Here is an 18,609-nt window from a genome sequence, read left to right as displayed (position 1 = left end):
TGGCTTACACCAAAGGGTGACACAAAAACCTGGAGTAACTCAGCAGGTCAGGCAGTATCTCTGGAGAAAAGTAATAGGTGATGTTTAGGGTCGAGACCCTTCTTCAGACACTCACAGAGGGGGTGTAGCGAGAGAGGGTGTTGCAGAACTCTCGCGGAGAGAGGAGAAGAACTTCTTCAAAGTAGGCATACCTTGTGGAGATTTCGCAGTGGAGCAGACAACATTTGTAGGATCGAACTGCAGATGCTGGTTTACACCGAAGATAGACACAAAAAGCTGGAGTAACTCAGCGGGTCAGATAGCATCTCAGGCGAAAAGGATTTCACGAAAGACTCGGTTTATATGGAATTACATTTAATGAGTTGAAGAGAAGAATGGTGGCTGTACTGTCTCAGACAACATTTAATTGATTGACTAAAAGACACAGCATGGAAACGTGCCGAGTCCACGCTGATCATTGATCACTTGTTCACACTAGTTCAACCTACAGACCTGCATGTCTTTGGGATATAGGAGGTAACTGGAGCATCTAGAGGATACCACGTGGCCACAGTGAGATTGTGCAAAACCCAATTATTTAAATAGCCTGATATGCACCAACCAAGATTTAATGGTGAGCAATACAATGGACCAAGTAAAAGGAATATCCATTGACCAGTAATCATTAAACTATTTGAATTTTGGTTTTGCTTTCAGTGGGAAGAAAGGTGAGTGAGAAACCATGTCGTAAAGTTTAGTTAAGATACTGAGCATAGATTGAGCAACATACTGATGCATAATACCAAAACTAGGTCAGAGGTGTTCAAACAAATGTCAGCCATTATTCCGACCTATACGTACAGATGCTATGTCCATAATTACATTGCAAATTTGGCGTTACACAGTACAACACAAAAACCAAGGCAATGTGGTTCCACATATAGGTCAATAAACATTAAGGTAGTTTGAATTCTGAAAAACAATTGCTGGGAAATGTTTTAAGAGATTACATGGAAAACATAAGAGGTTTTTATAAGTACAGTAAAAGTGAAAATTTGAATAAGGAGTATGTGGTCTCATGGACTAACGTGGGTAATGTTTTAATTGTAAAGAATAAATTAAAAGTATCAAACTTCGAAATGGGGAGAGAATATAAATATCAGGGATGTGAGGAACACAAACATTTAATCAAGGAAACAAATGGTCAAGATTAATAAAAGACCAGAAATAATATTACAGTAGTGGAAATGAAAAATTCTAAATCCTGATGGTTTCCATCTTAGGCTATTATCAGGACTAAGTCATTGTCATAGAATCATAACGGATATTAAATCACAATCATTCCAAAACTCCTTTGATATCTGAGTTGGCTCAGATTTTTTATTTTAACAGTTCAGGTGATATAAAATTGAATCTGAATCTGATAAGTAATTTTTAAATATATCTGCAGATTGCTAACATCTGTTTTATCTTCTACCATAACCTTCAATTTTCCATCTTTCCCAATTCTGATTTAGGGTCACATACATGAAATGCTAATAGTTTTTTTCCACAAATGTTGCTTTAACTGCTGAGTATTTTCAGTATTTTCCCATGGTCTGCTATTTTGCACCTAAATATTGTACACTTAGGAGGTGGAAATCAAAATAATAATATAGCCATGTTCTGTATCCGATGTAATGATACCGATGGGTGCTTTAGAGTTCTTTTGCATTCACATTAAGGTGCATATACCTTAAAGACACCATTGTCAACAGCATTTCCTACTTTCCACCTGCAATATCAAAATGGATTTATGAGCTGTTAAATAAGAGTTTTACTGTAAAATAAGAATGACAATCTTTGTTAACCTCGTGAAGTGTCTTCTTATCTCAACATCGCAATGGTCCTTGGTCAAAATAGCTCTGGACATTTTCAATATATTTTTATTATTGTATAATTTGCAGAATAACAGGAAAGTAAAATAAACTGTTTAAGAAGGAACTGCAGATGCTGGAAAATCGATGGTACACAAAAATGCTGGAGAAATTCAGCGGGTGCAGCAGCATCTATGGAGCAAAGGAAATAGGCAACGTTTCGGGCCGAAACCCTTCTTCAGAGATTTTTTTCAAAGTAAAATAAACTGTTGTTTCCCATAAATTGCATACTGTTGTCCCTAATCTTTTTGTATCGCATTTATTTCCCCCAAAATAGGTGAGAAACAACTGGAAGTAGATGTGATGCTCGGTGGCAAAACCTTAGATTGGAATAGTACTTTGGGAGCACTGGCAAGCATTCATGAGCCTTCAGATCATCATTCCTCTGACAGTTGGCAATCCGCAATATTAATTTACAATAGCGATGACATTCGGACATCGTTAGATGTTACCACGGTGACTGTCAACCTGACTAATTTTCCTACCCAAAGAGGTAAATGTACTTATTGTCATGCAAAGATTATTGGGCTAAAAATGCTGTAATATGTGTAAAGGTATTGATACGGCATGTCAGAATCATGGCAGGCAACTTTGCCCAGAGTGCTGGAATCAGCAAGATATGTTGATATTGGGCTATTTGTGGGAAAGTGGTGGAGAGAAGACGCTGAGGGGAAGATAATTGGAATGTGGCAAAGATCACAGAGGCAAAGCAAGGGAATGTAAGGAAATCATTCAAGGAGGAGATTGCTGAGATCCATTGGAAAGGGTGGGGTGGCAGAAGATTATGTGAAGGGGAAAACCAAAGTTGACAGGATGTGGGTGGTAGATCGGCAAAGAAAATAGTAGAGATATACAAGGGGACATGGAAGGTATCCCAAATGTACCAGAAGGGAATATAATCTGATCATGAAGATGATGAAGGCATTCACAAAGGAGTGTAACATTAATGATCTTGAAAACAATATCTTGCTTTAAACAGGCAAATACAGCATTACTCTCATCCACATGACCTGCTCCCAATGTATGAGATAGGCAATGTCTGAGGAGTTGCAATTTGAAGTGATACTTATGAATGCTATGTAACCATTTGAAGAATTTAAATAAGCTTTGATCGTCCTTCACATACCTTCTTTCCAAGAATTACCGTTTAAGGTTGCTTTAAAAAAAAAACATTACAGAATCTTAATTGCAATTATGTCTTAATACGGATTGACTTTTGTTTTAATCTTTCTGTAGGACTCATGTATGTCATTTACCACCTGAACAACAATGAGACCAACCCTTACCTGCAGTGGAAGAATTTTGGAAGACCAGATTTTCCAACAGTGGATAATTTTCGTATTATGAGGGAAATGGAGGTATTACTTCAACATCATTTTTCAATGAGTATGTTCATAAATTAGTACAATCGAACCAACATAGCAGGCAAGTGCCGTCAGGGTAGGCAAGGTAGGCACTGCCTACCCTGACTAAAATTATAATATAGTAATTACTAAATATAAATAGTAAAGGCATGGGAGAATGATGCCTATCGCAGAGAGCGATCTCTTATGTAGGCATAATTCTCCATGCCTTTCATCCACAGCGCTTGTAACATGGGAAGCTCTGTGCAGCCCACGTGCCGTCAGCGCTGCCTGAAGCCATCAGTTTCAACGGGAGCTGAAGGCAGCAGAAATTCTGCCTTTGCAGCACTGCACAGGCGTAGCACTAGTTTCTTGGCGGGGTTTTCAAATGTGGATTGGCAATATTTTAAGTGTATCTTAGGAAACAGCTCGCAGCTCCCCGAGCTGCTTCTATCCCCGGCTTCGCGCCCGGAGAGCTGCGGCAGCGGTGAGTGAGTGAATTACTGGCATTATCCCTGACCCCCTCCTTCTCAACACTCCTGCCCGCCCCGCAACTTTACCCCTGACACAGACTCCTCACACGCTGTGAAAGGAACTCTCCCCCCAATTGGTCCCTTGAACAAGTGTTGTCTTTCAATCAGATGACAACTGATTCAACTTTTCCCTGTACTCCCGTTTTTCCCACCATCTCTCCGCCTACCATCACCCTTTACCCCCCACCCATTCAGTAATTCAGAATAAAGGAGACGAGGAAGCCTTGGGCAAATTGAATTGTTACTGTTTTTATTTTTATTTATTATTTTTACAGAGAGAACAATCTGCGCATGCGCGGTTTAATTTTTTTTTTAAAGCCGACTGACTGCCTACCCTGAGTAATTACTCACGGCACGTGCCTGCAACATAGGATTATTATTATTTATATGTTTACTCTGGGTGTATTGGGAATATATGAAAAACACTTTTTTAAATATATCGTTGCATGTAGGGATTATCTTTAACACATGTTGATTGCTTTGTGCAGTTTGGAAGGTGAAAGGGACATTCTGTATTTAGTAAAGTTATTTTTATCCATTCTCGTCTAATTTCATCATTGGTCCCTGAGAGACTCAAGTTTCCATTGCAATCATGTAGAATAATAGAATCGTTCAACATGGAAACATTTGGCACAATTATCCATGCCAAGCAGTGGGTACCCTTCTACAGTATATTAACCCCATTGTCCAGTTCTTGGCCCATAGCCCTCTCAAAAAACTCCTTAAATGTTGCCACCGATTTCAAACACTCACACAGTGCATTAGCAGTACCTACTATTCTCTGGGTGAAGCAGCCCCCCTCATAACACCTCTGAATCTTTTCCCTTTACCACAAACCTAGTTCTTTATTTTATCCACCTTTCCCCCTTTTCCATGGGGGAAAGTTTACTGCAGTTTATCCTATGTATATCACTCTCAACTTTATATATCTCAATCAAGTTCTCCCCCCTCAACTTTCTTTGCTCTAAGGAGAACAGGCCTAGCTTCTCCAGTGTCTCCTCATATGTGAACTGCTCCATCCCAGGCATCTGCTGCACACACTTCAGTGCCACCAAATCCTTATCTGTACCTTGCTGATCGGAACTGCACACAGTACCCCAGCTGACATCTGACCAAACTTTTATAAAGTTAGAGCATTACCTCCCTATGTACCTTCTAACAACATTGCCTACCAGTGTTGCCATAGTCAAGGATCTATGGACATACTCAGAAGGACCCCCTGTTTCTCAATACTACACAAGACCCTACAATTCATGGTATATGTCCTAACCTCATTAGATCTCCCAAAACGTATCACGTCACATTTGTCTAAGTTAAATTTCATCTGCCATTTTACAGCCATCAGTTTCTCTGCAGCCATACTATCAACAACTTCACCAATCTTCGTGTCATACACATACTTACTGATCTTGCCTCCCACATCTACATCCAAGTCATTCACACAAAAAAACAGAAATACAAACAATTGTCTCAGCATCAATCCTTGTGGAACCCACATTAGTCATGGGCATCCAGTTGCCAAAACAACATCGCCCAGTGTCTTCTATTGCCATGCCGATTTTAGATCCAGTTTGTTAACTGGCCCTAGAGCCCATTGTCCTTAACCTTTACAACTTGTCTCCCATGTCGGACCTTGTCAATGGTTTACTAAAGTCCATGAAAAGCACATCTACTGCCCTGGCCTCATTTATACGCTTTGTTACCTCGTCAAGAAATAATTAAGTTGATTAGACATAATATGCCCTTGACAAAGCCTTGCTGGCTCTATCTGATTAGTCCCTGCCTGCCAAGTAATCATTAATCTTCTCTCGCAGTAACTTCCGTACCACTGATGTTAAACTCATAAACCTATTATTCCCAGGCTTAACCCAGCTGCTTTTTGAATAGCGGAACCATATTTGCTGTTGTCCAGTCACCTGATACTTCACTTATGTCCAGCAATGATTTGTACATTTCTGCCAGAGCACCAGCAATTTCTTCTCTTGCCCCACACAGCACCCTGGGGATTTGGCCACTTTTAAGCATGCCAAGTCATTGTATAATTCCTGGTTGAATGTCATTGAAACTCAAGCAGGGATTCGGAACAAGACAGACCAGGTTCCAAAAAACAAGGGGAATATCTTACAAGCAGATCATCAGTGGTGTGGACTCTCAACACAAATAACTTTCGATCTGGCATAACTTTGAAGCCTGATTTAACAAGCAGGTAGAGGCATATTATACCTTGAAGGATTAAAGTGGGACAGCCAGAAGCTTTCCAGAGTTATGGGAGGCACTTCTGCGATAAGAAATTGTATTGACACATTGCCTGAAAAATCCAGCAACCTGCTTGCAATTATCACCTGTTTAAGAAAGAACTGCAGATGCTGGTAAAATCGAAGGTAGACACAAAATGCTGGAGAAACTCAGCGGGCGAGGCAGCATCTATGGGGAGAAGGAATTGGCGACGTTTCAGGTTGAGACCCTTCATCAGACTGATGCCAGGGGAGGGGGTAGGACAAAGATAGAATGTAGGCGGAGACAGTGGAACTAGTGGGAGAACTGAGAAGGGGGGGGGGGGGGGATAAAGAGAGAGAGCAAGGGCTACCTGAAGTTCATACCAGGGCATTGGAGATGTCCTCATTCTTTAGGGAACGGGGGTTCCCATCTCTCGTTATAGATGAGACTCTCTCTAGGGTCTCCTCGCTATCCCGCAGCTCCACTCTCACTCCCCCTCCCTCCTTCGTAACAAGGACAGAGTCCGCCTTGTCCTCACCTTCCACTCCATCAGTCGCCGTATACAACATATAATCCTCCAACATTTTCGCCACCTCCAAAGGGATCCCAGTACTGGCCACATCTTCCCATCTCCGCCCCTTTCTGCTTTCCGCAGAGACCATTTCCTCTGCAACTGCCTGGTCAACTCGTCCCTTTCCACCCAAACCACCCTCTTCTATGGTACTTTCCCCTGCAAACGCAGGAGATGCAACACCTGTTAATTTACCTCCCCCCCTCGACTCTTTCCAGGTGAGGCAGAGGTTCACTTGCACCTCCTCCAACCTCATCTACTGTATCCGCTGTTCCAGGTGTCAACGTCTCTACATCGGCGAGACCAAGCGCCGGCTCGGCGATCGTTTGGCTGAACACCTCCGCTCAGTCCGTCTTAACCTAGCCGATCTAACGGTGGCTCAGTACTTCAACTTTCCCTCCCATTCCCAATATGACCTTTCTGTCCTGGGCCTCCTCCATTGTCCGAGTGAGGCCCAGCGCAAATTGGAGGAACAGCACATTATATTTCACTTGGGTAGTTTACACCCCAGCGGTATGAAGATTGACTTCTCTAACTTCAGGTAGCCCTTGCTCTCTCTCTTCGTTTCCCCCCCCCCCCCTTCCCAGATCTCCCACTTGTCCCACTGTCTCCGCCTACATTCTATCTTTGATCTACCCCCTGCCCTGACATCAGTCTGAAGAATGGCCTCGACCCAAAACGTCGCCAATTATCACATCCCAGCTAAAATATGCATTTAGTTGGAACAGATCCCAAACACAACTTCTATAAAGAGCCCAGAGCTGCTCAATAAGGCCTGAGCTGCACAGGTTGTCACTCATCAGTAGAGCCAGGATTTTGCCATAAATGCCATGTGCCTTTCATGCCTTTTTTGTTGATTTCATCAGGATGATGCCTTTTTCATGATCGAGTGCCTAAATCAGCCTTTTTTGCCCTTTTTCTGAAAGGTTGTGCTATTTTCTCTAGTTGTGCCATGATTACAATGACGTTTTCTATGTTAACACATTAATATTAATGTTATTATTAACGTGTTAACAAAGTATAAGAAGAAACCTTCCCCCACCGGTGTGAAACCCGGGGCACCACCGTCGGTCGTTCATTCGTTCTTGCCGCTGCCCGCCGGTTCAGTTTTCTCCAAGATCTATTTAAGAAAGAACTGCAGGTGCTGGAAAAATTGAAGGTAGCCCAAAAATGCTAAAGAAACTCAGCGGGTGAGGCAGCATCTATGGAGAGAAGGAATAGGCGACGTTTCGGATCGAGACCCTTCTTTCTTCAGACTGGTGTGGGGGGGGGGGGGGGAAAAAGAAAGGAAGAGGCGAAGACAGCAGGACTAGGAGGAGAGCTGGGAAAGGGGAGGAGGGAGAAGACAAGGTCTATCTAAAATTAGAGGTCAATGTTGATACCGCTGGGGTGTAGACTACCCAAGCGAAATACCCAAGCTTGTCTCCACACTACATTTAATGCTGGCTCCAGTCGCAAATCTGAGCTTTTGAGTGATCTGTGCAAGGCATACATACATTGATGCTGGAATTCCACTGTGGAAATTGGAAAACAAATTTCTCAGAGGTTTTTTACAGAATTAAACAGGAACATATACCAAGCGAGTCATCATTATGGATGACAGGTTCAACGTTGTTGTGCAGAAAATTAGAGATGAAGTTGCATGCAACAAAATATGGATCCCAATAGACGAGACAACGATGCTGAGGGGAGATATGTTGTCAATGAGGTCATCGGTACACTGGAGGCAGGTCAACCATCAAAGGAGTATTTGTTGACATTGGAAGTATTGGGGAAGTCAAACAGCTCATCTATTGCTCAGTTGTTTACATCTTCACATGGTCAGAAAGTATAAAACACGAGAATGTACTTCTGTTTGTGACTTCAAGTTTTATTCCCCAAAATGTTGCATTTGACATGCTTAGCTCACGGACTTCATAGAATTGCCAAGCACAGACGTAGCTTGTTTCCAAATGTCGATCGCCTAGTTTCCAATGTCATGAAAATCTTCCTCAAAGCACCGTCACGTGCGCAGTTGTTCAACGACAAGGCACCCGAGATTCCGCTACCTCCTCAGCCCGTTTTGACTAGGTGGGATACATGGCTCTCTGCTGTACTCTACTATGCAGCAAACTTTGAAAAGATAAAATAAATCATCAACTGTTTTGAAGAAGGAGAATCTGCTGCAGTCAGGATCGTCAGTGAAATCATGCAGAAAAAGTCCCTCCACCGCGATCTTATGTTTATTGCTTCCAATTTTGCAAACGTCTCGCAAGCTATCACTTCCCTTGGGAAACGTGGCAAAACATTAGTGAATAACTTGCAGGTTTTTAACAGACGATATTCGTAAAGTTCCTGGCGATGTAAGTAAAGACATACAGGAAAATGGGAGAGAGTGATTTTAGGAAACAAAGATCTTGAAGAAATACAAAACATAGCTACATTTCTCAAAGGTAGTTGTAATGCACAAGATAGCAACATGAATATAGATTCTGTAGCTTATTTCGGGTATGCACCAGTGACCTCAGCTGGGGTAGAAAGAAGTTTTTCACAACTGAAGCATATTCTGTCTGACAGACGGCATAGTTTAACACCAGAAAATTTGAAAAAAATGCTAGTAATTATGTGCAAGCAGGCAACTTTGGTCATTTAATGTAGTATACCTTTATATAGTCCAAAATTGAAGTGCAATCCGAAATCCACGCCATGAGCAAGGAATTACAATCTGTCTATTCGTTGCAGAACTGTTGGGTTTTTTTTAGTTAGGAAATGTCAATATACTGAGGAGAGCTGACCAGAGCCATTTCTGCTTGATAAATGCTGGCGTTAAGGTCACCAACCTTACCGTAGATCATTTGTTTCTATAAAGGTATATTTTGTCATATAAGTATTGGTCAATGTTAGTTTCGTATGTAATTGTGTGTCTTATGGTCATTTGATTTTGTCTTTGCCAGGACCCAGTAGTTAAAGGACCAATGCCATTTTTTGCAGAAGGAACCCTCATTTTAAAACTGCAACTTCCTCTTCCATCTGTGTATCTTCTGCACATCTGCGCAAAGCCCAAAGGGCCTCCGAATCAGGTTATAATTTGACTTTTTTAATTTCCCTTGTTGCGGTAGGGGAAATCGTGTTGTATAATTGGGAAATCTTAGGACCTTGTTTCATCCTGCACAGTAAGGACATTACTCGATAAATAAGTTTCTTCACTTATGGGATGTGAACATCACTGGCATAGCCATATTTATTACCTGTCCCCAACTAACTTCAGAAAGATTTAATGAGTCACCTTCCAGAACTGCTGCAGTCATTGTGATGAAGTTATTCCAACAATATTACTTGCCATGAAGCTTCAGATTTTAACCCAGCTACAAAGAAAACGCGACGGTACTTTCCCATTGATGACTGATTGAGACTGGGAAACAAATTTGCACTTACTTGCCTTGCCCTTATTAATGTTGGGGATGCTCCTCAGCTTCTTCCCGCAGGCTATAAGACTGCTAAACGAACTTTGGCCCCTGCCAAAGTATCGCGCACCAACCACCAACCTGGACACACTGCAGCAGAGCCACTGTCGTGCCGCTGCCGATCGGAACGCCTGTTGAATGTTTAGTAGAGTGTTAAATTTGTTCATGATATATGTCTTTTTATATCTATTTAGTTTTAATGCACACTGAATGGACACTGGTTGAGCAACGTTTTTTTGTTTCCTCTGGGTATGTGAATACTCAGGAAATGACAATAAAGATATACAAAAAATGTTGGACATTGTTAGTTTGGGAGATAATGTTGAAGAAGCTTTAGCAAATGCTTCTTGCAGAAAGTACTGCTAGGTTAGAATTTTGACCCAGCCAGAATGGAGGGAAGACAATAGAATTCAAATAAGGGCAGCTCGTGACTTGGTAGGAAGCATTAATGATGGCTTTGTCCTTCTCAAATGGTTAGGCCTTAGGTCTTTTGAAATAGGCACATTAGAGGTGAAGAAAAGGGCATGTAGAAGGAGTAAATTTGAACTAGGTTATAAAGCAGAAAATGATAATGGGATATGAGGGCAAATATGAGGAAAAAAACATAAAATGCAGGTGTAACTCAGCATCTCTGAAGGTAATGGATGTGACGTTCTGGGTTGAGACCCTTCGGGACCCTTCTTCAGTCTGATCGTAGTAGGCGGGAAACAGCTGAAAAAGAGGCGGTCTGGCATGTTATAGCTGAGGCTCTGCCCCTCCATGTGCCCCACTGGATGGACACCCATTTCTTCCACTCTCCCTTTGTTCCCCACCTCTATCCCTCACTGGTTTCTCATTTTATTCCTCTTTTCCCCCTTTTTGATAACATTTTGGCTCCTTTTTCTCTCTCTAGCCTTTGACCATCAATCAGCTAATCAGCCCCCCACCTCTTGCCTGTATCCATTTCAAACTTCCCAGGCTTTGTCCTGCCCCCAACACTTTTCCAGCTTGCCTTCCTTCCCCCCCCCCCCCCCCCCCCCCCCCACCCCCCACCCCTCCTCCACCACAACACTACACAATCAGTCTGAAGAAGCATCCCGATTCGAATCATTGCCTATTCTTGTCCCCCAGAGATGCTGCCTGACCCGCTGAGTTACTCCAGCACATATGGTGTGTTTATGTTTTTGTAAACCAGCATCTGCAGTTCATTGTACCTGCAGTTAAATAGGAACATAGTGTTTTTCTCAACGAACATTAGAACTCTGCTGATCTTTGCTTGAGTAATCTCCCCATTAAACATGGCAAGGATAGAGTGGATGTGGAGAGGATGTTTCCACTAGTGGGAGAATCTAGGACTAGAGGTTATAGCCTCAGAATTAAAGAACGTTCTTTCAGGAAGGAGACAATGAGCTGTTTCTTTAGTCAGAGGGTGGTGAACATGTGGAATTATTTGCCACAGAAGGCTGCGGAGGCCAAGTCAGTAGATAATTTTAAAGTAGAGATGGAATGATTCAGAGGTTATGGGGAGAAGGCAGGAGAATGGGGTTAGGATGGAGAGATTGATCAGCCATGATTGAATGGCAGAGTAGACTTGATGGGCCGTATGGCCTAATTCTGCTCCTATAAACATATACAATTCTTAAAGGATTGGACAAGCTAGATGCTGGAAAAATGATCCCGACGTTGGGATCACAGAACCAGGGGTCACAGTTTAAGAATAAGGGGTAGGTCATTTAGTACTGAGATGAGGAGAAACTTATTCACCCAGAGAGTTGTGAATCTGTGGAATTCTCTGCCACAGAAGGCAGTGAAGGCTAATTCACTGAATGTTTTCAAGAGAGAGTTAAATTTAGCTCTTAGGGCTAAAGGGATCATGAGATATGGGAATAAGGCAGGACGGGGAACTATGGGTCTATGGTTATGACAGCTGACACTGTGGACATGATAGTTTGCTGCAAAATATCATGGTTTGTGAATATGGGCTACCTTCTGCTACAAGAGAGAGGGAAGGCTGCCACTGAAGTGTTGCAAAGTGTGTGGATAATATGATTGGCACAGACAAATTGTTGGAGGTGTGGGTAGCACCTGATGTCTGGGTCATGCAGCAGGATGAAGCTTGTGAGTGGAGTGGTGCATGTCGTTGTCTCTGTACTGTACACTGACAATGACAATTAAAGTTGAATCTGAATCTGAATCTGAATCTGATGTCCTTGGAGATGGGTGTTGGTGCTTTTTCCAGAACCCCTGAGCATGCCTATCAGGTCATTACATTTCGTTCATCACAGGGACTGGGTTCATAGACCATCAAAGGTCCTCCCTCTATTGCATACATCCTCCAGCAATATCTTGAGACTGGGTGCCCACCCATGTTTTTGCACTGATATCACTGTTACCCATACTGTTATGTTATGCTGCTAGAGGTAAGAATTTCATTATCCTGTTGCTGGTACAAATGACAATTAAACACTCAGCGATGGTGTCCCCTTTAAGGAAATTCTGCAAAATGTCTTGGGCTTAATGAAAATGTAGTAATTGGAACTTTCTAAGCACACATTGAGTCATAGAGTCATATAGCATTGAAACAGGCTCCTCGGCCCAACATGCCCCATCTGCACCCGTCCCACCTGCCTGCGTTTGGCCCACATCCCTCTAAACCTATCCTATCCTTACAAGGTTCATTCCTGGGATGGCGGGACTGTCATATGCTGAGAGAATGGAGCAGCTGGGCTTGTACACTCTGGAGTTTAGAAGGATGAGAGGGTACCTCATTGAAACATATAAGATTGTTAAGGGCTTGGACACACTAGAGGCAGGAAACATGTTCCCGATGTTGGGGGAGTCCAGAACCGGGGGCCACAGTTTAAAAATAAGGAGTAAGCCATTTAGAACGGAGACGAGGAAACACTTTTTCTCACAGAGAGTGGTGAGTCTGTGGAATACTCTGCTTCAGAGGGCGGTGGAGGCAGGTTCTCTGGATGCTTTCAAGAGTGAGCTAGATAGGGCTCTTAAAAATAGCGGAGTCAGGGGGTATGGGGAGAAGGCAGGAACGGGGTACTGATTGGGGATGATCAGCCATGATCACATTGAATAGCGGTGCTGGCTCGAAGGGCCAAATGGCCTACTCCTGCACCTATTGTCTATTGTCTATTGTCTATGTCTATCCATGTACCTGTCTAAATGTTTCTTAACACAATAAGCAGGCGCTTGGAGCACTCGATTAAACTGGAGTTGGTGGAGTTGGAGCCTGTATATGGAATAAACATGGTCATTGAAAATCATTAGCACCAGTATTGAGTGCTGTGTTATCATTTGGTTTATGAATTTATTGGATATTAACTTCTTGGCAATTTGATATGGGTTTAGAGATTTCAACTGATGCATGTTTGAAATGTTTCCACGTTAAGTAACTTGTCAAAGGTCGTGTAAACTATGTTCCAATTACTTTTGCAGGTTAATGGAGTGAGTTTCATACCTCTGACCCTGGGTCAAGTGGTCATCAGCTGGACTGATGGGTGTGTAAATTCAAAGTAAGTACTGAAATTAAAGTACAATTTTAAAGAGGGTGCAGGGACAGGCGTAGGTGCATTGATCTCTCACATTGATAAGGGAGGTTGAGAATGCTGTTAAAAACGTACATAGGATCGCCACCCCTCCACCAACCTCCACCCACCACCAATTCACCTCAACCTCAACCACATTAAAGGGGGTGTCAGGTAACGCGGAAACAAGGGGAGGTAAAAATGAAAAAGTAAAATGAGACCAATGCCAAAATGTGTCAGATTCATTCATTTAAATTTTGATTGGCTTCAATAGAATTAGTATTGGGATGACAGTACAAAGCACTGATGTGACTTTGTATATTAGTTAGCTCAACCAGCTGGAAATTAATTTCCAGGTATCTATAAGATTAGTGTTGCTTCATAGTGCTTCAGGCCAGAATAGTCACTCAGCAAAGTGAAAACTATTTATTTAGCTTAGGGGAGTATTTTTATTAGGCAAAGAGTCCACATTAAAAAAAAACAATTTAGAACGATTGAAGCATTTTGTTACTGAAAGGCATGCGCTTGTAACATTAAATGCTATACAACTGAGCTTCAAATTCCTGGGTGCTAACATCTCGGATGCCTGTCCTGAGTACAGCACATAGATGTAATGCCACCATGGAAGGCCACCATGCCTCCACTTAGAAGTTTAAAGAGATTATGCATGTCTACGGATGACTTCTTGCACAACCACAGACTTGCTTTCTAATTGTGTTTTACACTCATGTCTTGTCTTTTTTTTGCATAGATATTTCACTGCTTTGTAGATTTTTAAATGAATTTATGTTTTTTATTGGTTGTCTGTATATATACCTGTGCTGCAAGCAACCATTTCATTGTGCCCTGTATGCCTCTATACTTGTCCACATGACAACAGACTTGACTGATGTCCATCCTATGCCCTCTTGTTTAGAGTGACAGGCACTGGGCACATGTTCCTCAGCAAACTGTAAAGATGCTGGTGCTGCAGATAGCGGCTGTTCATCATTTATCTGCATTATGATGAGGATCACCACATTGAATATTATTTTATATTGATCTGATTATGCCTGACCCGTTGAGTTACTGCAGCACTGTCTTGTTTTTGGAAACCAGCATCTGCAGTTCCCTGTTTCTCTATTTGTTCCTCTTTATTTCAGCACCTCCAGTTTCTATTTCAGATTCCAGATGTGTAGCCCACTTAGCTGTAACAGATGGAGCACCATCTTGTGTCGTCTAATGATACTGCAGCAATAATGAGTCTCAAGCATTTCAAACTTTAGTTTCCACAAAGTCTAGCTGCTGTGATACTTTGTCTTCTCCATGCTCCACCAAACAAGTTAATTGTGAACTATCTAGTGGAAGAAAACCAACTCGGTATGTCTGGTCATTTGCCTGTGCATCCACTGTATGCTATCTTAATCAGATTGCATGGCCATCAGCACTCTGTTCTAGTAGATACATTTAAAATCTGCCACACCTTATCTCCTCTTTACCTTAATGTACAGCTTCTCAAAAACAAGTCAGCGTTCCAAACAAAACCACAAATGGATCGAGGATTTATTTAATGAACTGTTATGATCAGTGCAGGTGACCTGTAAGTAAATGCGTGAGGGATTATTATGTATCTTCTCACCTGCCTTGGCAGATTGTTGGTGAATGACGCTGATGTTAATGATTGGAGTATGGAGAGGTTAGTTTGTGTGGGAACAGGCACCTTGTGAAAGGTCCCCCTCCAAGTGGGAATCCTTTTTAACCACTTCAATCAGGGGACCCTTTCTCCATTCTGCTGAGGGATGAGGCTGTTCGTATTCTGTTGAACCTTCTCTTCTTGCTGCTGTGGTTCTTCAACCTTTGCCTTATGTTCCCCAGGCTACAGCTCTGCTCACTGCTCTTCCTCCAGCATATAGAGCTGCTGCCCTCATTCGGTTGGGTTGTGAGGCACAGTGATGAAGTCTTTGCACCTGATAAGACATATCCTGCAGCCTTCATCTGAATGGGTGCTGGCGGCAGAATATGGAGCTAGCATTCCCTGTGGCATTCACAAACCAGTTGCTCTTGTCAGACAACCCATGGAAATAGAGAGTATCTGCCCTGTCATCCCTCGGTTCAGTACCAGCTCTGGAAAATGCCCCCCTCTCATCATCGACATGTGTGGTACTGCAAATATAGCTCTCCATAAAGAAATTCTTCTCATGATCTATAAGCACCAGAACATTGAAGGAGTGACATGTTTCCTGATGGGGAAAATGCCCAGACTATTAAGGTTTATGAAAGAACTGCAGATGCTGGAAAAATTGAAGGTAGACAAAAATGCTGGAGAAACTCAGCGGGTGAGGCAGCATCTAGGGAGCGAAGGAATAGGCGACGTTTCGGGTCGAGACCCTTCTTCAGACTGATGTTGGGGGAGAGCGGGGAAAAAGAAAGGAAGAGGCGGAGACAGTAGGCTTGTGGGAGAGCTGGGAAGGGGAGGGGAAGGAGGGAGAAAGCAAGGACTACCTGAAATTGGAGAAGTCAATGTTCATACTGCTGGGGTGTAAACTACCCAAGTGAAATATGAGGTGCTGTTCCTCCAATTTGCGCTGGGCCTCACTCTGGCCATGGAGGAGGCCCAGGTCATAAATGTCGGATTCGGACTGGGAGGGGGAGTTGAAGTGCTGAGCCTCCGGGAGATCAGGCTGGTTAATGCGAACTGAGCGGAGGTTTTGGGCAAAGCGATCGCCAAGCCTGCGCTTGGTCTCACCGATGTAGAGAAGTTGACGCCTGGAACAGCGGATGCAGCAGATGAAGTTGGAGGAGGTGCATGTGAACCACTGCCTCACCTGGAAAGACTGCTTAGGTCCTTGGATGGAGTCGAGGGGGGAGGTAAAGTGACAAGTGTAGCATTTCCTGAAGTTGCAAGGGAAAGTACCAGGGGAGGGGGTGTTTTGGGTGGGAAGGGATGAATTGACCAGGGAGTTACGGAGGGAACGGTCTCTGCGGAAAGCAGAAAGGGGAGGAGATGAGAAGATGTGGCCAGTGGTGGGATCCCGTTGGAGGTTGCGAAAATGTTGGAGGATTATCTGTTGTATGCGATGGCTGATGGGGTAGAAGGTGAGGACAAGGGGGACTCTGTCCTTATTATGAGTAGGGGGATGGGGAGTGAGAGCAGAGCTGCGGGATATAGAGGAGGCCCTCATCTATGAGAGCCTCGTCTATAATAGAAGAGGGGAACCCCTCGTTCCGTAAAGAATGAGGACATCTCCGATGCCCTGGTCTGGAACACCTCATTCTGGGAATTAAGGTTCCCGGACTATTAAGTCTATTAAGACTATTAAGGTTAATACTTTTGGGCACAAGGTTGTTGATTAACCCTACTCATGAGAAGGCAGCTGACCAGTTATTGTGCCGGAGATCTCAGTTTTCTACTGAAATCAAAATATCCTCATGTAAGCAGTGCCGAGGTGACTCTGATGCATCAGTGAAGAGCAAATGATACGATATGGTGGGGATCTGCGTGAGATCACTTGAGAAATCCTGTGCAAGGAAGTCGAAAGGCCTGGCCTCAATAGAGAGGACAAACCAGGCAAGAGAGCGAGGCCAAAGGCCTTTCTGCAGCATTTCACAAAGCCTGCAATGAATAAGGAGGTGAACACCCCTTAAAACAGACAGTGAATGAACAATTTGAATCAAGGCACCAACAAGAAAATTGGTAGAACACTGCTGTCATCAGATGGGTGGTTTGATCATGATCCTATGTGGGGCCAACCAAGCTAGGCATTGTATGAGGAGGCCTGGGGAAGACTGCACAAGAGGTTCAGGGGACTGAAGCACTAACAACTCTTGTTCCAGCACAACACCACTGCAGCTTAACGAGGCCATGTTGAACACCATGAAGTTTTCACCAACAGGAACTGCTAATTGGCCTTGTTCCAGAGAAATAACACAGGCTAAAACTGGCCCCTTGGCCTAAATCGTCTATGCCAACCAAAATGTCCCATCTAAGCTAATCCCCTTTGCTCGTGTTTGCATATCACCTATTTTAGAGTGAACTTGAAAACTTACTAATCATGCCATGTAGATACTCATCGGAATTGTTGATCTAGATGACAAACAGCAACGGGCCCAACACCGATCCTCGAGGCACAGTATAGATTACATGCCACCAGTCCATGAAACCACCATCCTCTGCTTCATGCCACAAAGCTAATTCTGGATCCAGTTAGCTGTTTTTACTTGGACCCCTCGTAATCTTATTCTCCAGAGCAGTTTACCACGTGGAATATTTTCAGTGACCTGGCTGAAATCCATATAGATTATACCCACAGCCCTGCTTGAATAAGCCTTCATGATTACTTCTTCAAAATCAAATTTGTGTGACAAAAATCACTTACAAAACCATACTGACTATCCTTGATCATCCACCATCTCATCACTCTTATCACTCAGAATCCTCTCCAGTAACTTTCCTACCACGGTTGTTAGGATCACAGGTCTATAGTTCCCAAGGTTTTTGTTGCAGCAATTCCTAAAAAGAGGCACAACATTAGCACCATCGAGTCTTCCGGAACTTCACCTATGTCTAACATATAACTCAGCCAGGACTCCTGCAATGTAATCTCTAGCTTTGCACAGTGTCCTTGGATATATCTGATCAAGCACAGGAGGTTTATCTACCTTCATATGTCTTAGGATGCAACAACCAGGTTGAGGAATAGCTACTTCCCCACAGCCGTTAGGCATTAAACCTGACTCGGACAAAACTGATTATTAATAACCCATTATCTGTTATTTGCACTTTATCATATTTATGCATGTGTGTATATATTTATATTATGGTATATGGACACAATGATCTGTTTTGTAGTAAATGCCTACTATATTCTGTGTGCTGAAGCAAAGCAAGAATTTCATTGTCCTATCAGTCACATGACAATAAACTCACTTGAACTTGAACTTGAACATGCACCTCCCCGACTGTGATACACTGTCTTCAAGACATCGCCATTAACTCTCCCAACTTCCCTCGCAGGAACTTCATTTTAATGTCATTGTAAATATTAATAATCAATATTTGTTATTTTAAATTGAAGCTAAGATATGACTACTTCAGTATCCCCTTTTCTTC

The 18,609-nt window shown here is 42.9% G+C and overlaps 1 protein-coding gene across 2 annotated transcripts in view; it reads left to right on the top strand.

Moving 5' to 3' along the window:
• The window catches only part of idua (alpha-L-iduronidase), a 137,570-nt gene that overhangs the window by 117,338 nt on the left and 1,623 nt on the right, over window positions 1-18,609 (top strand). For both annotated transcript variants that reach the window (XM_055647006.1, XM_055647012.1), the window contains exons 9-12: window positions 2,173-2,388; window positions 3,132-3,253; window positions 9,493-9,618; window positions 13,432-13,508. In XM_055647006.1, the coding sequence (XP_055502981.1) occupies window positions 2,173-2,388; window positions 3,132-3,253; window positions 9,493-9,618; window positions 13,432-13,508 (541 nt within the window). The remainder of the gene's footprint in view (window positions 1-2,172; window positions 2,389-3,131; window positions 3,254-9,492; window positions 9,619-13,431; window positions 13,509-18,609) is intronic.

This window comes from Leucoraja erinacea, chromosome 1, assembly GCF_028641065.1.
Source record: "Leucoraja erinacea ecotype New England chromosome 1, Leri_hhj_1, whole genome shotgun sequence".
Lineage (NCBI taxonomy): Eukaryota > Metazoa > Chordata > Chondrichthyes > Rajiformes > Rajidae > Leucoraja > Leucoraja erinaceus.
The sequence above is the reverse complement of the archived record's forward strand: the minus strand, read 5'-3'. Positions and strand labels throughout refer to the sequence as shown.